Source organism: Podarcis bocagei (genome assembly GCF_964188305.1).
Source record: "Podarcis bocagei genome assembly, chromosome: 7".
Classification (NCBI taxonomy): Eukaryota; Metazoa; Chordata; class Lepidosauria; order Squamata; family Lacertidae; genus Podarcis; species Podarcis bocagei.
Genome location: NC_138132.1, coordinates 34,894,470 through 34,911,646, shown reverse-complemented (window position 1 = coordinate 34,911,646; position 17,177 = coordinate 34,894,470). Strand labels below are relative to the sequence as shown.

The window sequence follows — 17,177 nt, the reverse complement described above, 5'->3', positions numbered from 1 at the left end:
CCTTCCAGCTCCGGCTGCGCAGGCGCAGGCGCGTCAACCCCGCACAACTCCCTTTCCTTACCCAAGCTGTCTGCTCATTTCGCAATGCGCATGCGTCCCAAGCGGGGGAAGGCGACTTAAGAACCAACGTATTTTATATAATTACATGTAATGCAGGCGTTGTGCTTTGAGCCTACGAGCTGCTTATAAAGAGTGAAGGTCCAAAAGGAAGGCTCGTGAGGCGCTCTCCGTCTCAGAGGATGGGCAGGCAAAGCCTTGTTTCTCTGTGTGTGCAGAGTTCATGTGAGCCTCTGCTATTTTTGCCTTTGCCTCCCCCCACAAAAAAGACAGTGTATAAGTCTTATAAAATAAATACTGGGCCGGAAGATGTTCAGGTTGAGGAATAGCATCAAACAACTCTAGCTGGCTCCAACGCCCTTTTTTGTTTGTTTGTTTTTTTACCTAAAGTAGGTTTTCTAAATGCCACACATTCCAGCTGTCATCCCAAGTCCCTAATTTTGCCCCTCTAGTTGACAAAGGGTGTGGGGCACAATCCTCAACATATGGGCAATAGCAAAGCACATGCTTGGCATGTAGAAGGCCCAGGTTCTAGCCCTGGCATCTCCCAGTCCCCTGTTCCCCTCAAAGAGCTACAGTTTCCAGTGATTTAACAAACCCAGAGAACACAGAGAATTGTAATTCTGGGAGCGAAATAGGGGACCTCGACAACTCTCAGAATCCTTTAAAAACCGCAACTCCGAGGATCACCATCCTTAGCTCTTGATAAGCCTGTAGTCGTGACAAGAGCCAAAAAGTCTCAAGCTGCTCCAGGTAAGCCTCATCTTGCATGATGAAATCCCAAATGACCAAGATCCTTCAGTTTCTTTAAGTTACTTTGTTTCAGCTTCCTCCATTTCTGGCTGCTTGATTTGTATTTACAGTATAGCCAGACACAACAAATTATGTACTCTGTGTGTGTAATTATACATGCATGACAAATGCCCTTTAGACACTTGTCGTCTAGTGTCAGTTTTTCTATGCACAGTTGTAGCAGGAACCCCCCCCCCACCCCAATCATTCTGTTTGTACAAACTTCACATACACTCACACTCACACATTACATACGCCACATTTCTGTTATAAATTCATAGAAAAAATCAACCATACATCGGATTGCACTGTTCCATTTTTATTTTACTCCATATGACAAGGACTATCAAAGGGGGGTGGCTTGGTTCTGGTCAGCCATAATCCCTTCACCATCCCAGCACATCCACAGGAGCCCTGCCCAGCTGCTATGCCAACCCTGATGATCCCAGACAGAAGACAATCATGATCACAAAGAACTTGCATATGGGAGTGGATTCAGCATGGACTGAAACAAAGGACAATGATCAGATCTTCCCTCTGGGGGCAGGAAACTGCAAACTCCCCTTTGTCTCCTGGAAGTGACTCATGGGGAGGGGGAAAGCCAGGTGACAGGACACTCAGGTTACCACCACAACTCCTCCCTCAACCGCTCCTTTCTGTAATGTATGCATGATGTCAACCCCTTCTGTAATATATGCATGATGTTTCTGGGGGTGGGCTTGACCTAGAGGATGGGAATATCAAAAGTTTTTATAAGGTCTTGCACACCATCTTTCTGGGTCTTTCCTCTCTCCTGCAAGTGAGGGGAACACCCTGTTGCAACAGTTCAATAAAGGCCAAGCCTACAGGCTGCTGTTTTGCTCCAAGTTATCCTGGTTGGTGTCTTTGTTTTTGTCCAAGGGAGCCCTCAGATTTTTCCGGTAACACAGTGAAAACCAGAAGCCTAGATCATCTGCTCCCATAGGTTCCAAAGCTTGTAAATCCTATTGGAAGCACTTGCTCTGCACAGGAAACACCAGCAGGAACCAAGGAACTGGGGACCTATTGTTCTTGAGATGCCATGACAGACAGTGCATTTCTCTCTGTCTCTGGGAACTACAAGGTGAACCCTAGAGTTTGCATCTCCTTTCCTGTGTGAGGGTCTGGACCAGCAGCTCCCTGTTCATCTGTTCAAACATCACTTGTTTTTTCACTACAACTCGTAAGATCTGGACACCTAATAGATACATGGAATCAAATTTGCATAAAGGTCTTCAAGTGTGTTCTACCATTCAGCTTCAGTCTTGCAGCCCTCAGCCCAGTGGGGGACTTTCTGTAATAATGAATAAACCACATGAGTTCCAGAGGAAACTGCATGGAAGCAACCTTGTGCCTGGGAGAGATACATATACAAGGGGATATTTGGGCAAATATTGCTTCTTGCACTACCAAACTCAACCCTTTGGGTTCTGAGCAGGCAGCAAAAAGCCAGAAATAAGTTTTCACCTATTTCAGTAAGAAAATTCCCACCCTTTTCCAGTGTAAGCTGAGCCCTGAAGGTCTACTCTAATATGGAGGTCTTGCAATACTTCTGGAAGGTGTTTAGTGCAGTTGTTCCCAAACCTTTTCTCCACAGACCACCTGAACATCGCTGAGGGTCTTGGCAGATTGTTTTAGCAAGTGGAATATGCTGCGCTAAATGCCATATGGTTTTTAATTGTATTTGTATTGCTTCCTTTATTTCTTATCTATTGCATTTTATAAGAGAGATACAGGCAGCAATACAAATAAAAATCAATATGGATGTTTAATGCAATGCATATGCCATTTCTCTTCTTCAGCCACAAATCCAGACACTCCATGGGCCAACGTGAACGGAGCTTTTCCTTGTATGGGGATGGATGTGTTGGGGAAAGCTTTACTTGCTTAAAATTTTGTCCTGATGGCTTCCTACTAAAAGTATAGGAGGGGGAGATGCATCATGGTAAGAAATGTAATCTAACAAAAAAAATATTAATACGAAATCTTGGTTGCTTGAACATCCTTCAGTATCTCAAAAAGAGATCTAAATTTATGTATTGATAATCCATTTATTTAAATTAATGGGCAGTTGATTATTCAACCAAAAATCTCCGTTTGTAAATGTTTAGCACCCTACTCCAGTAGAATGAACATAGATGAGGTTGAGCTTAGGGAGACTTTATAAAAACTATAAATAAAATCCCACTGATCAAGCTGTCAGGTGGGGAAGAGCCCAATTCCTAGTCTCAATGGGCTGAGGTTTTCCTTTCTGCAAGTGTGCTGCAAGTGTCCAGCATTCCAACCAGATGCCTTTGGGAAGCCCACAAGTAGGACCTGTGTGCAACAGCGCTCTCCCCGGCTGGCGTTCTACAGCCACCGCTATTCAGAACATCAATACCTCCACCACTGAAAGCGAAACAGACAAACGTGGACACTTGACAAGTCCTGTCCTGTCCACAGCTAAGATCACAGAACTTGCTATCTGCAAGCCCCAAGTTAAATTTTCTCTTTGAAGTATCATTACTTCCTTTCCTGCCCCGCACCCCATTTAGAACACAGCTGGCTGTGGTTTATCCTTCTGGTTTCTCTCTTCAGGGTTCAGGTTGCTATCGGGGTTTAAATCTTCCCTGAAGCCTGTGCAGGACCTGAGACTTTGCAAGAGAAACACGTCACAAAGAACTTGAGCCTATTGCTGCAACTAGCCTCCCACAGTTCCCCACACCCAAAATCAAGGGACAAAATTGTTCAGGTACAAAAGTGACAGCCATTTTATTGAAGTAGCAGGTGGGCCCTAAAAGGATGGCAAGTAAAAGAACTGGAAACTGCAGTTGTTTGAGGGCAGGGGGAGTGTTCTTGGTTCTGATCTTTCAATATTTAAGTGAATACTACTCTGAACAGTAAAGCAGGCAGCACTGCCCCATCCAGAAGGTGATGACTTCAGATGCCAATTGCTGATGCAGGAATTCTGCAGCATCTCTGCAGCGGGAGTGATTGAAAGAGCCGTTATACCTGAGGCCAAAATTGTCCACCCCAAGTGGAGGCTACGTGGAGAAAAGGCACAGCAGAAACAAGGACTTGTGAACAGCTGGAACTCCTGGGCTTAGAGAAGCCTTTGAGCGGATTTCTTGCAGTGCATAGTCTGCTAATTTCTGCGCTGTGCCTCCAATGAACTTCCTAAATCACTGGGACCATCCAGGGAAAAACAACTGGGTCCAAGATAGCTTCCCCTCTCTGCCAAGTTAAATTTTTACAATGCAACTGTCTAGAGTCAGAGCTATGGTGATATCCAGCCTTTACAAGCCCATTTCAACGCAATACAGTACACATTTTCCTCCCTAAATTCTGGTTTGACTTTCTTAAAACAAAATTCCTGTCAAGTTACCCCTTGTGCTTCCTGCCCCTTTCCTTGCCCTCCCTTCCTTTGCCCCCTTGGCTTGAAGGCAAAAGGGTGAGGGTGATGAACATGCAGCATTCGATGGTGTTCTGTCCTGTCTCGTCCACCTCCTGGATTCATGCGGCTAAAATGAAGACAAAATATAAAAAAAGAGAAATGGTCCTTAAGAACTCAAAAGGAATACTTCTTTATGGCAGACAGAGAGGGGATAAGAAATCAAGGAGGGCGGAGGTTTTGGGGTATTTAACAAACTTGTGTATTGCCCTTCATAATATTTATCCCAGGGTAGCTTGCAATGCAAATTAAAACAAAAGAGCAATAAAGACGATGGTGGGTGGCGAACGGACTGGCAGTTGCAATGGAGCAAAATGGACTGGCCTGTCGTTGTTGGGAAGTTCTTGTTCTTAGGCTCTCTTAATAAAACCTCCATCCCCTACAGGAAAACTAGCTCTCCCTTCACTATTAGATTATAACGGCCTTCCTTTAGAAGGCCTCAAAGGATTCCCAGTGTACAGACCAAAGCTGCTTACGCTCAAGGGATTGTTCATAATCTTAAACTAACAAGGCACCATCAGTGTCTCAGAGACGGCAACAAAAGCAAGCCTCGGACCAGGTGATTTGCAAGCTTGATTCAGTTGCATCCGTCTCCAAGCAAAGCCATGCAATCTGTGCCCCCAGAAACCTAAGCACCTGAGTAGAGTTCTCTGTTTGGATAAGAGATTAAGGCAAGAGCAGCCATAGGTTGGGCGCAAATGGGAAAGGGCTGCAACCCCATGGGATGAATGGGTCTTTTTAAAATCACAAATTCTGTGAAATTGGCCTCCTCTTGGAAAGAGATTCTCTTTTTTATAGATCACCATTTTGAGAAGGTGTAATCATGTCCCATTCTTTTGAATCCCATGAGAAAATATCATCAAACATCAGTTCTGAGAAAAACTTTACAAAAACAAAACAAAACATTTTGAGGGGTGAGAATGATATGCCTCCCCAGTGCCTTCAGATAATACAGTGAGACAAGGCAATTTAGATTTCAGGACTGTTATCAGGCCATCAAACAGGCAAGTATTTTCGACTAAACTACATAATTTCCATTGTGAATCTTCTTTTTTCAAAGCTGCAAAATGCCTCTCAATATACTCTGCAGTTCAATGGGTTAAAGTGTTCTTCTCACTGCTGCGTTTCTTGCGCAGCGAAATACTATTTCAACCTATTTAATCAAAAGAGGAGCACAGGTCTTTCAGAAGAGTCATTTGGGAGCAAAAATGCATTTAAGAACAATGTAAGAACAATTAAAGGAAGGATAAAAAGAGAGAAGTGGAAAAAGACAAGGACACAGGTCAGTGGACAGGCACAATGACTTCCCTCCCCCCACACCCACCCGCCAAGGGCACTCTATACTTTACAGTCCCTGATCTATCAAGTCAGCTACACATACACAAGGACAAGAGAGCTGGAAGGTTGTGAGGCTAACTGGCAGATATAAATGTGATCCTAGAGGTAGGCAGCAACATCCACGCATGCTAGAATTTGCACCTTTATTGAGTTGCAGCAAAACACAGGAAAAGACCCTGGCAGCCACAAGAGCCAGGTGAAGGCGAGCAATGTAGCTGTAAGCTGGCATGATGAGCCCCGCAGATGGAAGCACATTATGAAATCAGAGTTCCCTCCCCCACCCTCCGCACGCCAGCAACATTGCTGCTCGTCTCAAGAAAACTCAAGTGCATCTCAAGGATATCACAAAGGCAGGTCAAGTTTGAATGAGAACAACAAGGCTGCTTCAAAGCAAGATTGCAAAGGGGAGAGCAGGGGCTCCATTTCCATATCACTTCACTGAAAGGCAAGAACAGGGTCACTCCCAGCCAGCCTTCCCCAGCCTGGTGCCCCCTGCCTCCATGTTATTTTGGAGTACAACTCGCATCAGTTCCAGCCATGCTGAGAGTTGCAGTCCATACCATCTGGAGGGCACCAGGTTGAAAAAGGCTGCCTTGGCGGGATACAAAGTCAATTCTCATGAATAAATTAAGTGTGCCAGGAATACAGGGCAACAGCATCCAGGCTCTGCCAGACCATTGTTAAGTGGGTTTTCAGTTTCTTCACCACGAATACAATCTGGCCCACATTCTGGCGCCACCGCTAACCTGCCAGAGGAAGGTAAATGGGAGGGAGTGTTGATTGTCTTGCACCTTTGCCCCACGGTGGCACAATTCAGCACAAAGCCTAGGAACCCTCCGTCTGCATTCTCACCTTGTCAAACCAGTCCTCATTTTGCCATCTTATGCAAGTTATGGCTTGTACATTAATATACTAAGCCACAAGCACACACACAAAACTTATGAAGAAGTTATGCAGAGTAGATGCTTCCATATATGGGCTTCCTATTTCAGGCTTTCATCATGAAGTTGTAGAAGTATTGGATATGCACTGCACTTCCAGTGATGTGCTGGTTGTAGAGTTTCCGCTTGGCCCATGGAAGAACAGGATGTGCCCGTGTCTCTTCACACAGGTGCACACATCTGTGCTGCTTTTGCACACCCCTTCTTTAAGCTGACATGACATTTAATTTCCTGCAGTTTTAGAGCCAAGGACTTAGGACAAGGCCAGCCAGCAACTTTGCTTCCTGCCCACAGCTGCTAGTTTGTGACCTTCAGAACTCCTACAACATCGCACCAGGCCACCCGACATGTAGGTGGAACAGGAGAAGCGGCAGCAATTTTCCAGTTTAACCCTGTCGCCAAGATGAGTAGCAGAGCGCTTTCACTTTTGACTGAACAGGCGCAGCAGCCTAGTTCCCAGGTTCCAGAAAGCGGAGCGTGAAGCCACTGCGCCCCCTGCAGGCCACCTGCACACAGCCCAGAAGCTCTTCAAAAAATATATGCATACAAATCGGAGAAAGCGCGGCATTTCCGTTTAATGGACAGTATATAAACAGCCTTCCTCCCTTGCAACTTGGCACCTCTCCTACAGAGCTTGCTTGTGCAGACCCCAGAAGACAGGAAAGGAGAAGGAAGCATCAGACAGGAGAGCCCTAAACAAACATAACCAGGTCTTTACATGTTGCTTTTGAGAAAGCTGCCAGGATGCTGGCAAAAACCACATCAGGGGACTGGGAAGCATCCACAGCCGTATGGATCCCACGCCTGCTATAGTAGTTAACCAGCGGCGACGTCTGGGTGTGGTAAGCCTGCAGACGAGTCTTCAAAGCTCCTTCATTGTCATCTGACCGGCGTATCAAGGGCTCCCCAGTGACCTAACCAAGAGCAAGACATAAAAGCAGGGATAGCTAGTGATTTGGACAGCAACACCCGTGTCACCTCTGAACACTGACCATGCTCATCATAGCAGGCCAAAAGGACCAAAACTTCAGGATACTGCAAGACGCGAGAGCCTTAGCAAGCTTAAAACCTGATGCTACTAGCTTGATGACTCCCAGGAAATCTCAGGTGCTATTCCAGTTTTCATCAGAGCTGGCCCAAGATATCTGGTGTTCCAAGCACCTAAACTGTCCAGCTTAGGAGGTGCCCCCCATTATTCCTTGTACTGTTGCAGAGAATGCTGGGATGCAAACTCTGCCTAGGGCACTTTGCATTAAAAGGGGGGCAGCAGAATTCTGTACTCTCATTTTGCAGAATTTGTTTTGAGGTATTTTGTTTAATTTATTTTGTTGCTGCTAACCATTGGAAGGGACCAGAAGCTATTCCACTCCCTCAACCAGTGGAAATATTATTTCAGTCTTCCCTTTGGATACTGAGGTGTTGCCTACACAGTTTCAAGCAGTCTTTCACAGCCAGGAATGCAGGAGTCAAATACGTGCCCCCACTGCTGCAAGACACTGGTCAGGCTCTGGTGAATGAAACAGTCCCACAGGTTCGGCTTTGGATAACCCCTCCCACTCAGCCCAACAATTCTGCAGAAGCTAGAGATATGTTCGGATCTGCACTTCTGATTCGATTAAACTGCAAAATTATCAGAGGATTCCAAGTCTAAATGCAATATCCACCATCAATTGGGAATTCAGTTTTGGTTCTGAATGAATGACCCAGTCAAGACTGAAGCCATAGCAAGACCTTTTTAAAAAATTACAGTATTAAATTAAAATAAACTAAATAAGTCTTATCCAGCCTCCTGAAGGCATCACAGAGCAATCAAAGGCATATTGAATAGAGCCCCAAAAGGGAAAATCAAAATGGGAAGGTTACATACATCATCCTTCATGTGGACCTTAGGAGGATTGAATTCCTCATGGTATGAGCGGCCACTTGCTGGGTGGATGAGCCTGTAAGAGACCACACAAGTCAGTCGAGTGCATTTCAGAGCAGGTCAAGGGGAGGAGTTATGGAGGAGCATTTTCTTCAGAACTAGGACTACAAGCATTTGGACCAGGCATTAGAGCTGATGCTGCAGCATCAGTGAATCTAAACAGGTGGTCAGTCCTTGGATGGAGACCACTGGTTTTTTTAAATTAAAAAAACACCTGTATTTATATCCCACCTTTCTACCATCAGAGAACACAAGATGACAACACAGGATTCCTCCATCCAGACTAACCATATTTAAAACCCTCTTAGGTTCAATGTATAGCTATGAAATAAGTTTTAAATGGGGTGGGGAGTGGAGACACCATAGCAGAGGTAGGGAACCTGTGGCACTCCAGATGTTGGTGGGAATCCTGCTCTCATCAGCTCCAGAAAACAACATGGCAGAATGCATCATGTGCCCTCAGACAGTGCCCTGGGACCTGTTCTCCAGAACAGGAGTTGCCAGTGCGGTGCCAATGGGTGCAAAGGTGCCACTGCCTCTTCCGTTATGAGATGGAAAGCAGGGCTAGTGGAGGTTGTACATGGAGCGGAAGGAGGAAGCTGGAGGATCGACACTCTCTCCCACTTCCTCCTTCAGCTTTATGTGTTTTTCAACGCTCAGGTTAATTCTGCTGGATCCAACTTTTAACCAGCTCCCTTGGAAAAGCACACTTTCTCTCTTTCTGTCTCTTGTGGTGTGTGTGTGTGTGTTAGATTTGCAGGAGGGGAGAGATAATTGGCCAGAAGAGATTGTACCCATGGCACTCACTCAAAAACACCAATGTTCCCACAGGCTTAAAAAGGTAGGTGACCCCTGCTGTAGAATATACAGAACAAAAACATAAACTTTAATGGGGGGAGTGAACAGAACACATGTACTTTTTCAACAAAGGGTTTCCTTGTAATTCTCATTAGCACTGCAAGCAAGAGCTATCTGCTCCCCACACATTGCACAACACTGCACTCCTAGTTTTTTTATAAAGGTTGTAACATGCAGCACCTAGCTTTTCTGAGTGGCTCAGCATATGGAAACTCCCTCCCCCCCACCCCCAGTTTCCCCCAAAGGAAGTGGCAGTTACCGTCCAGTGATTCTCCGGATGAGTAAGGAGTCAGCAACACTGAATTCAATGACAGAATCTAGTTTCTCTTTTCTCTTTTCCATGAGCTCATCCAGCTGCAGCATTTTAAGAGAATGGAAAGAAGAACTACTTTTAAATGCACAGAATGTGTGGATTCAGGCCTTAAAAAAATCTCCTCTGAAACAATAAAAAATGAAGGCAGCCAGACCCTCAGCAGGCCTGGAGCTCAGCAATGGAGCCCAAACCGAGCCATTCCAAGATAATAATCTCCATCTACGCGCCCACCTCCTCCCACTTTACTGTGGGGCGTTACAAAATAGCTCCCCTTCTGTAGTTTGCAATCCACTTCATCAGATGCAGAAGCACTGGCCTTAGTTGTAACTCATGGCTGCTGGGGAAGGGAGTGTGGTCTTTGCCAGTAGTGAGGTCAAAATGAAGTGAAAGGGATAAGTATGTCATTAACAATGACCATTCAGAAAATTAAGTTGTTGCTGATAACACAGACATCCAAGGCATTGACAAGCCAATTGACACATGCACTGTGATAAATATTCTTTGTACAATAGTGTTGCAAACTATTGGTGGTGGCAAACCCAGATGCAAACTATTGGTGGTGGCAAACCCAGATGCCAGCTCTGTCCTTGTTTCTACTCTAGCAACACAGTCACAGTAACTTCCAATGTCAAAGGTTCATTCACTTGTTCATCTTCCAGTTTGCTACTTGTCGTCCTCTGGCAGCAATGCTCTTCTGCATTCTACACAGCCTAGCTCAACAGAAAAGAAGAAACGGATGCAAACCTGACATCAAGAAATGGAAATATACAAAAACCAGCAAGGGAACATTTCAACTTCCCAGTACACTCTGTGTTCCATCTAATATTTGTCCTACTCAGGCTAGGCCCATTGAAATTAATTGACATGACCAGCTTAAGTAAGTTCTATGAGTAGAAATTACTTAGCTACCATCTAATATAACTGACCTTAAGGCAGCTATGGAGGAGCAAAGAAATTTCAAAAGGGGACTGCACTGTGAAACAATTCATCAAAAGGTTTGATGCCATTGGTCACGGGCTACACCAGGACAAAGGATTTTAAAATCACACTACATGTGTTAACCAAGAGCAGGATGTCTGCACCATCAGCAAGTGTTTTGTTGGTTGGTTAATGGCCAATATTAATAACATATGTACTTTTCTGCTTTTCATTTCATTTTATCCTCAAGTGTTTACAGTTACGCACACACACCTGAACTCTGGATAACACTTCATCTGATGAAGTGGGCTGTAGCCCATGCAACCTTCTGCCACGATAAATCTTTAAAGTGCCACAATGCTCTTGGTTGGTTCTGCTGCCACAGACTAATGAAGTGGCACTGCTGGAAACTCTTATCCCCAATCTTAGAAGATCCAAGGTATCAGGAATCACGTACCATCTCTGCTTGTCGCACTGTGCGAGGAAACCCATCCAAAAGGAAACCATTCTTGCAGGAGGGCGTCTCCAGATTTTTGTCAATCAGCTCCACCACCATTTCATCACTCACCTTACAATTTGGAGTGGGATGGGGGGTTGTGGAGGGGGAGAGAAAGAAAGAGAGAGAGAGGGAGGGAGACGAAAATGAAGTCTTGCTACAGTGTCACCAGGATGTCAAACATGCTTGCCCTACACACAATATTTTTTTCTTCCAAGATGTGCTTGTGGCTATAAAGTAAGTTTGAAACTAGAAGTCCAAACACACTAAAGGATCAGAAAACAAGAAGGCAGAAAGGATAGCTTTAAGACCTTGTGTTGCACTCAGGATATCCCAGTTTATGCAACGGCTAGTGCAATATTGCACCTTTGATTTCAAAAGAGGAGCCACAGAACAAAAGCAACATCCCCACAATTGCAAGCCCTCTCTATTCAAAGTGCACCACAGCACAGAAATTGTGCAGCCTGAATGTGGCTGGGGGTGGAATAGGACTGTCAGTGTCAAGGGTCAGTGCTCTGGTGTTCCTACTTCCAGCTAAAGATTGAGCTAAGTGATCTTACGATCCCTCCCACCTATAACTTTCATGAAAACTTCAGATTTTAAATTTCAGTTTATTCCTATGCACCAGAAATACATATATAAGTTTCTGATGTAGTTCTCAGTACTAAAAAAACTACTGTTATCTCCCATCTCAAGACCTGGGTGTGGTATGCAGTCAACGCGGCTTATTGGCTCCAGGTAAAAAAACACATTATCTAGAATATCCAGTCATGTCCACAGTGCTCTTGGATGTCTTAGGCCAGTGATAACCACAGTGGTGGCTTGAACGGAACAGATAAGCATTATTCATCACAGTCATGCTCTAAAACTGTAACTATGAACAAAGTCTTGTTTGGAAGGCCACCAGCTATGACACAACAAAATGCAGGCAAACAGAAGAAGCCATCCACATGCAACCCTAACCATGTCAACAAAGAAGTAAATCCTATTCAATTCAATAGGGCTCACAGTCCTAAGTAAGGTTAGGACTGTGGTTCTAGACACCAAGTCTTGGTCTAAAGATGTCTACAAAGCAAACAGAGAGGGCAAAAAGGCATCTTTTATCAGTTCAGCTGCTGGCATAAAACTGGAATATGTACACTTTGATCCAAAGTATTATTTGTAAAAGGTCAAATAGCAGATAAATGAGCTAAATGAAATTTACAGAGGTGCATTTGCCAACCTGGAACCCTTCTGATGTTTCGACTCGGGCTGACAGGTGTAGAGGTCCAAAACATCTGGAGGGCACCAGCCTAGCAAAGGCTAGAGTAGACTATTGCTAGTTCAAATATTTTTTGTTGCTTCAAATAATGTCATTTCATTAAGGTTTTAGACATGAAACATTTCACACATTGACCAGGAAAGGATGGAGATGGATGGAAAGGAAGACAGAAAACATTTGTTTCCCACCAATTCTTCCTAGTTTGTAAGCTAGACTGCTTTTATCACAGCAATCAGGAAATCTAAACTATACGATGAAAAATTTAGAAGGTAGAGAGGCACTCAAATTTCTTTAGCCAGGAACGCCAGGAAAACTACTTGAACAAAAAAGAAAAGAAGGCAATGCAATTGCCTCACTTCCTGCAACCAGTTCATAAATAAAAATCCATGCCCAGGGCGATGTGTGACATGACTCCACTGGGCGGTGTGCTGAACGTGTCCACAGAGGTTCTGTGCTCAACTCCAAAACTCCGTGGACACGTTCAGCACACCACCGTTTCCAAATCGTTTCCAATTCTCTGTCACATAAATCAGAGGCCAAAGAACATCATTACAGCATCAGCTGGTGCCAATACTCAATTTACAGAGCAGTTTCCAAAACCACAGAAGCTATTTAAAGGATATGGCCAAAGGGAATGGCTCAGTGGCAACGACCCCTCTGTACCTACCAGCTTTCCAGCATCCATCGTCTGCTTCAGCTTTTTGCCCAGCGGCGAGCCAGAAGCCACCATAGCTCTCAACATGTCGCCTGTCGCCAAGTGACACACACAATAGGCCTCAGCTAGCCGAGGGGCCTGCACGGGAAAGAACAAAGGAAACTTTAGGGGGAAGTTCACAGAGCAGCAACTGTAGGAAATAATTTTGGTGCATATAATTGAATTACATAGAAAATATGTTCACATGACCACTGCAATATGGTAGAAGCTTTACTGTGCCAGGTGTATGAATGTACTTTTTGCACTAAAGCCTGCAGCGAAAGTTGGACCACTGAGTCCATCTAGCTTCGTTCTCTCCCAGCCCTACATGGAGACGCTGGAGATTGAACCTGGGACCTCCTGCATGCACAGAGGCTCTACTATGGCCCTTCCCCTGTTGGAAGAAGGAAGCCTGGATTATAGGAATTGCTTTGGGGAATAAACTGAATGACTCAGTGGTGTCAGAGATTGCTAGTGAGAAAGGGATGCAGGATGAGTGTGTGAGGGAAGAAAGGGAAACTCCAGTAAGAGCCAAGAAGCAAGTAAGGGAAGGCAAAGATGGCCCTAGAACAGCTCTGGATAATTTATACTGGATTTTAGGATTAATTGACGCATAGAACCAGTAGAGACCTAGGAGGTCACCTAGTCCAATGCTTTTCAGCTGTCTCCGTATGTTGCTGGACTACAAACTCCACCACCTCTGACCACCGACTACTAAACTATCTGGAGATGATGGGAGCTGTGGTCCAACAACCTCTGAAGGTCAATCTAGTCCAACTGCTTTTCAATGCAGGATGCAACTACTTCATTTGTGACTGGCAGATGTACAGTACCTGCTTACATACCTCCAGTCAAGGAGAGACTGCCGCCTCCCAAAGCATTCCTCTTAGGAAGTCTCTCCAAAAGTGTAGTTAAAATCTTTCCCCCTGAAATTTCCACCCCTTGGTTTTAGTCCTGCCCTCTGGAATAATGGAGAACAAGATTGCTCCTCCAAACTTTGAACTTCCATCCCCCTCAAATGCATCAGAGTGAAAGTCCTTCTCCCACTCTGATCAGATATACTAACATATTTCCTAAATTGTTGATAACTGAAGCACACTCCCGCCTGTATTAAAACTGGGAAGCCCACTTCACTCATACAGGGAAGGAGGCAAGTCCAGACCACTGACTCATGCCGAGACACAAGGATCAGTTGACTGACAGCAAAGAATTCTGCTATCAGGTGCAATCAAGTGGCATCCAATGCAGATATGAGGGAGCCTGACAGGGAGGAAGCAAAGTCAAAGCAGTGAGTGCATACACAGACACTGAGGACAACCTCCTCCGATGAGCACTCTAGCCTCATAAGAGGTTTTAGTAATTTGTTCACTTCTTGCAGCAGGGCAGCTGTTCCTTCAGGGCATGCTACTTTGCCCAGGCCCACAATTTTTATACACTAAAGAATGCTTATGGTTTTTAGACAGGCAAGCAGCTGAAAGCCAGTTTTGCAAGAAATTATTTCAGACATGTGATAGTGCCCCACCCAGCACTGTACAAAGGGCAAGCTGCTTGCCTTGCAACAGAGCAGAACGTAGATTAGTTGGGGCAAAGGAGAGAGATGTTTTTTTCACACAGCAAATAAAGTCCTACTCCAAACAACTTTCTGTTTTTGACACCCCAGCTTTAAATGCAGCGGCTTACATATGCTGCAACATCTGAGGCTGCACATCTTCCACAGGAAGTAAACCTCCCTCCACAAGATGGGATAGAAAAAAGTCCCCACAGCTTCACACACACTTTTCTTTCTTTCAGAGTATGGGCATGTGTTGTGTAGTGGTTAGTTTCAGACATGCTCAGCCATGAAGCTCACTGGATGACCTTGAGCCGGCCATTGCCTCCCAGTCTAGCCTACCCACCTCATAGGGTTGTTGTGGGGATTTAATGAGGAGGGGGAGAAGCACTAAATAAATAAATCTCACCCTCCGCAACAGCTACTCCTGGCTATGGCAGTTTTACTCAAAACTAAACAAAAAACTCGGCAGTTACGTTTAAAGTAGTACTAAAGCCCTACAAAGCAGGAACTTGCGGCAAAGTCCTATTCATTCGGGGGCGGGGGGACTTGCTGGAATAAAAATGTTTCCGGGAAATGTCCTGTGCTGGAAAGGGGGTCCCTGCACAGCCTGGGAATCCCGGACTCCTGGGTTCCTTAGAGGAAGCGAGGAAGGGGCAAAGAGGGTCGACTGGGGACCACGCAGCGCGGCTGCTGGACCCTCCACAGCCAAACGGGAGAGAGAAAAGGGCAGGAGCGGGGGAACTGGGGAAGTTCCCTCGGGGAGGGGCTGGGAATCCCGGACGCCTGGGTCCCCTCACCTGGGTCCCCTTCCCCGCCCCAGGCGGCCCGAGCAGCACAGCCCGGATGCCTTTGCGGACCCCGCGGCCGAGGGTTCCTTCCGTCCCGCATTCCTTGCTCGGAGCCATCGCCGCGATCCTCCTTTGCCGCCTGACCCCGGAGAAGGCGTGCAGAGAGGGCCCGCCCCCTGCCGGGCCTCCCATTGGCCCGCGCTCCCGGTCCCGTCCCTGCATGGCGTCCCTGTGGCCCAATAGGCTCGGAACAGCGACGGGAGTACTTGCTGCTGATTGGGGGACTCGAGGGTTGAAAGGGGAACGCGAAGCGGCTTAGCTGCGCCTGCGCGCTCTCAGCTGAGCGGCCACGTGTGAGGCTGCCTTTGGTAGGGCGGTTTGTGCAGAGATACTCCTCTTCCCTGCAAATCTCGAGAATTAGCTCTTAGAATCATGGAATTGTAGAATTGTAAAGATGGAAGGGATCCCAAGGGTCATTTAGTCCAACCCCCTGCAAGGCAGGAACCTCAGCTAAAGCGTCCATGACAGATGGGCATCCTGTTGCTGACGCGGGTGGCACTGTAGTCTAAACCACTGAGCCTCGGGCTTGCCGATCAGAAGGTCGGCAGTTCAAATCCGCGTGCGACAGTGTGAGCGTGTTGCTTTGTTCTAGCTTCTGCCAACCTAGCAGTTCCAAAGCATGCCAGTGCAATAGATAAATAGGTACTTCTGCGGAGGGAAGGTAGACAACGTTTCTGTGTGCTATGGTTTCCATCACAGTGTGATGGAAGCGGTTTAGTCATGCCCCGGAAAGCTGTCTGGACAAACGCTGACTCCTGGCTCCTTCGCCGCATCCCACAGAGTCTCCTTTAACTGGACTTTAACCATCCAGGGGTCCTTTACCTTTTATCTTTACCTTATTGCTATTATTACTATTATCACTAGCACTGCTTTCATTGATGTTTTCTAATATGCAAGTAGGTTTGTGGGTTTTTTTAAAGTATATGAAAGCTTGTTAGCTAAATAAATGATGCCACTATATAAATGCTACTATAGCACCACCAAACTGCATGGAGCTTTAGATAAGGGGTGGATAGACTGGGATCTACTAGATGGTCAATTTGTAGTAGATTGATAAGAGAGGGTGTTTCTCATATTTATTTATTTTTGCATAACATGCACAATATGTATGTAAAGGGCACCAGAACAAATATACACCTTGTTGAAAAAGGAGGAACATAAAATTATCAAAAAGCAAAACTATTATAAGGCTACCAACAACTAATACTGAAGAAAAGGGTAAAAGGACATAGGGCCAAATAAAGTCAATATTGTTGGAATCTGTCTGTCTCGGAAGACAATGGAGATGTGCGCCTTTGGAGGGAACTCAGACTGCTGGAAGCCAAACTTGGCAAGAATGAGGTGATGGATAGCCTCAATGGGAAAGAGTTTTAACAAAAATATTTAAATATTTATTCCACCTATATATAAGGCTGCTGAAATGAAGAAACCTGTGCAGCACTGGAGTTCTGTGTGAAACATTTGATTCTGGTAGTGAAACCAAATTTATTGGCTTAGAATATGCTCAGAAGCACCCTGCCCTTTAATTCTAACTGCATGTCTTTTGCATCTGGCTCTGGTTGGTAGATCTTGGGATTCTAGTGGGGAAAAGCAGATTCTGTAAGCCTGAAATCTGCTCACCCACTTAAGTTGCATAATGTAAGAAGTCAGGTCTCTGTGTGAGATGTTTACAATCTAATAATTTGTGGGCTTGATATGGAGAGGGGAGGAGAATCAGAACACAGTTTCTTATACAAA

General features: G+C 45.5%; 1 protein-coding gene and 1 long non-coding RNA gene across 4 annotated transcripts; one reads left to right on the top strand and one right to left on the bottom strand.

The window, feature by feature from the left end:
- Positions 1 to 52: 52 nt before the first annotated feature.
- LOC308592463 lies at positions 53 to 11,040 on the top strand. Of its 2 annotated transcripts, none has more exons than XR_014010518.1 (3): positions 53 to 810; positions 3,445 to 3,598; positions 10,331 to 11,040. It is a non-coding gene; the product is annotated as an uncharacterized lncRNA (long non-coding RNA). The 2 variants fall into 2 exon arrangements; XR_014010519.1 differs by lacking the exon at positions 10,331 to 11,040 and adding an exon at positions 5,793 to 5,925.
- On the bottom strand, positions 3,591 to 15,549 carry AK2 (adenylate kinase 2). Of its 2 annotated transcripts, XM_081203933.1 has the most exons (7): positions 15,390 to 15,549; positions 13,014 to 13,139; positions 11,047 to 11,157; positions 9,618 to 9,712; positions 8,444 to 8,516; positions 7,295 to 7,490; positions 3,591 to 4,367 (listed from the first exon to the last, which is right to left on the bottom strand). In XM_081203933.1, exons 1-7 carry the CDS (start codon positions 15,495 to 15,497, stop codon positions 4,360 to 4,362), a joined length of 717 nt encoding a protein of 238 aa, XP_081060059.1. In that variant the 5' UTR covers positions 15,498 to 15,549; the 3' UTR covers positions 3,591 to 4,359. The 2 variants fall into 2 exon arrangements, with proteins under 2 accessions (XP_081060059.1, XP_081060058.1); XM_081203932.1 differs by lacking the exon at positions 3,591 to 4,367 and having other exon boundaries at positions 7,127 to 7,490; positions 15,390 to 15,542.
- Between the last annotated feature and the right edge of the window lie 1,628 nt (positions 15,550 to 17,177).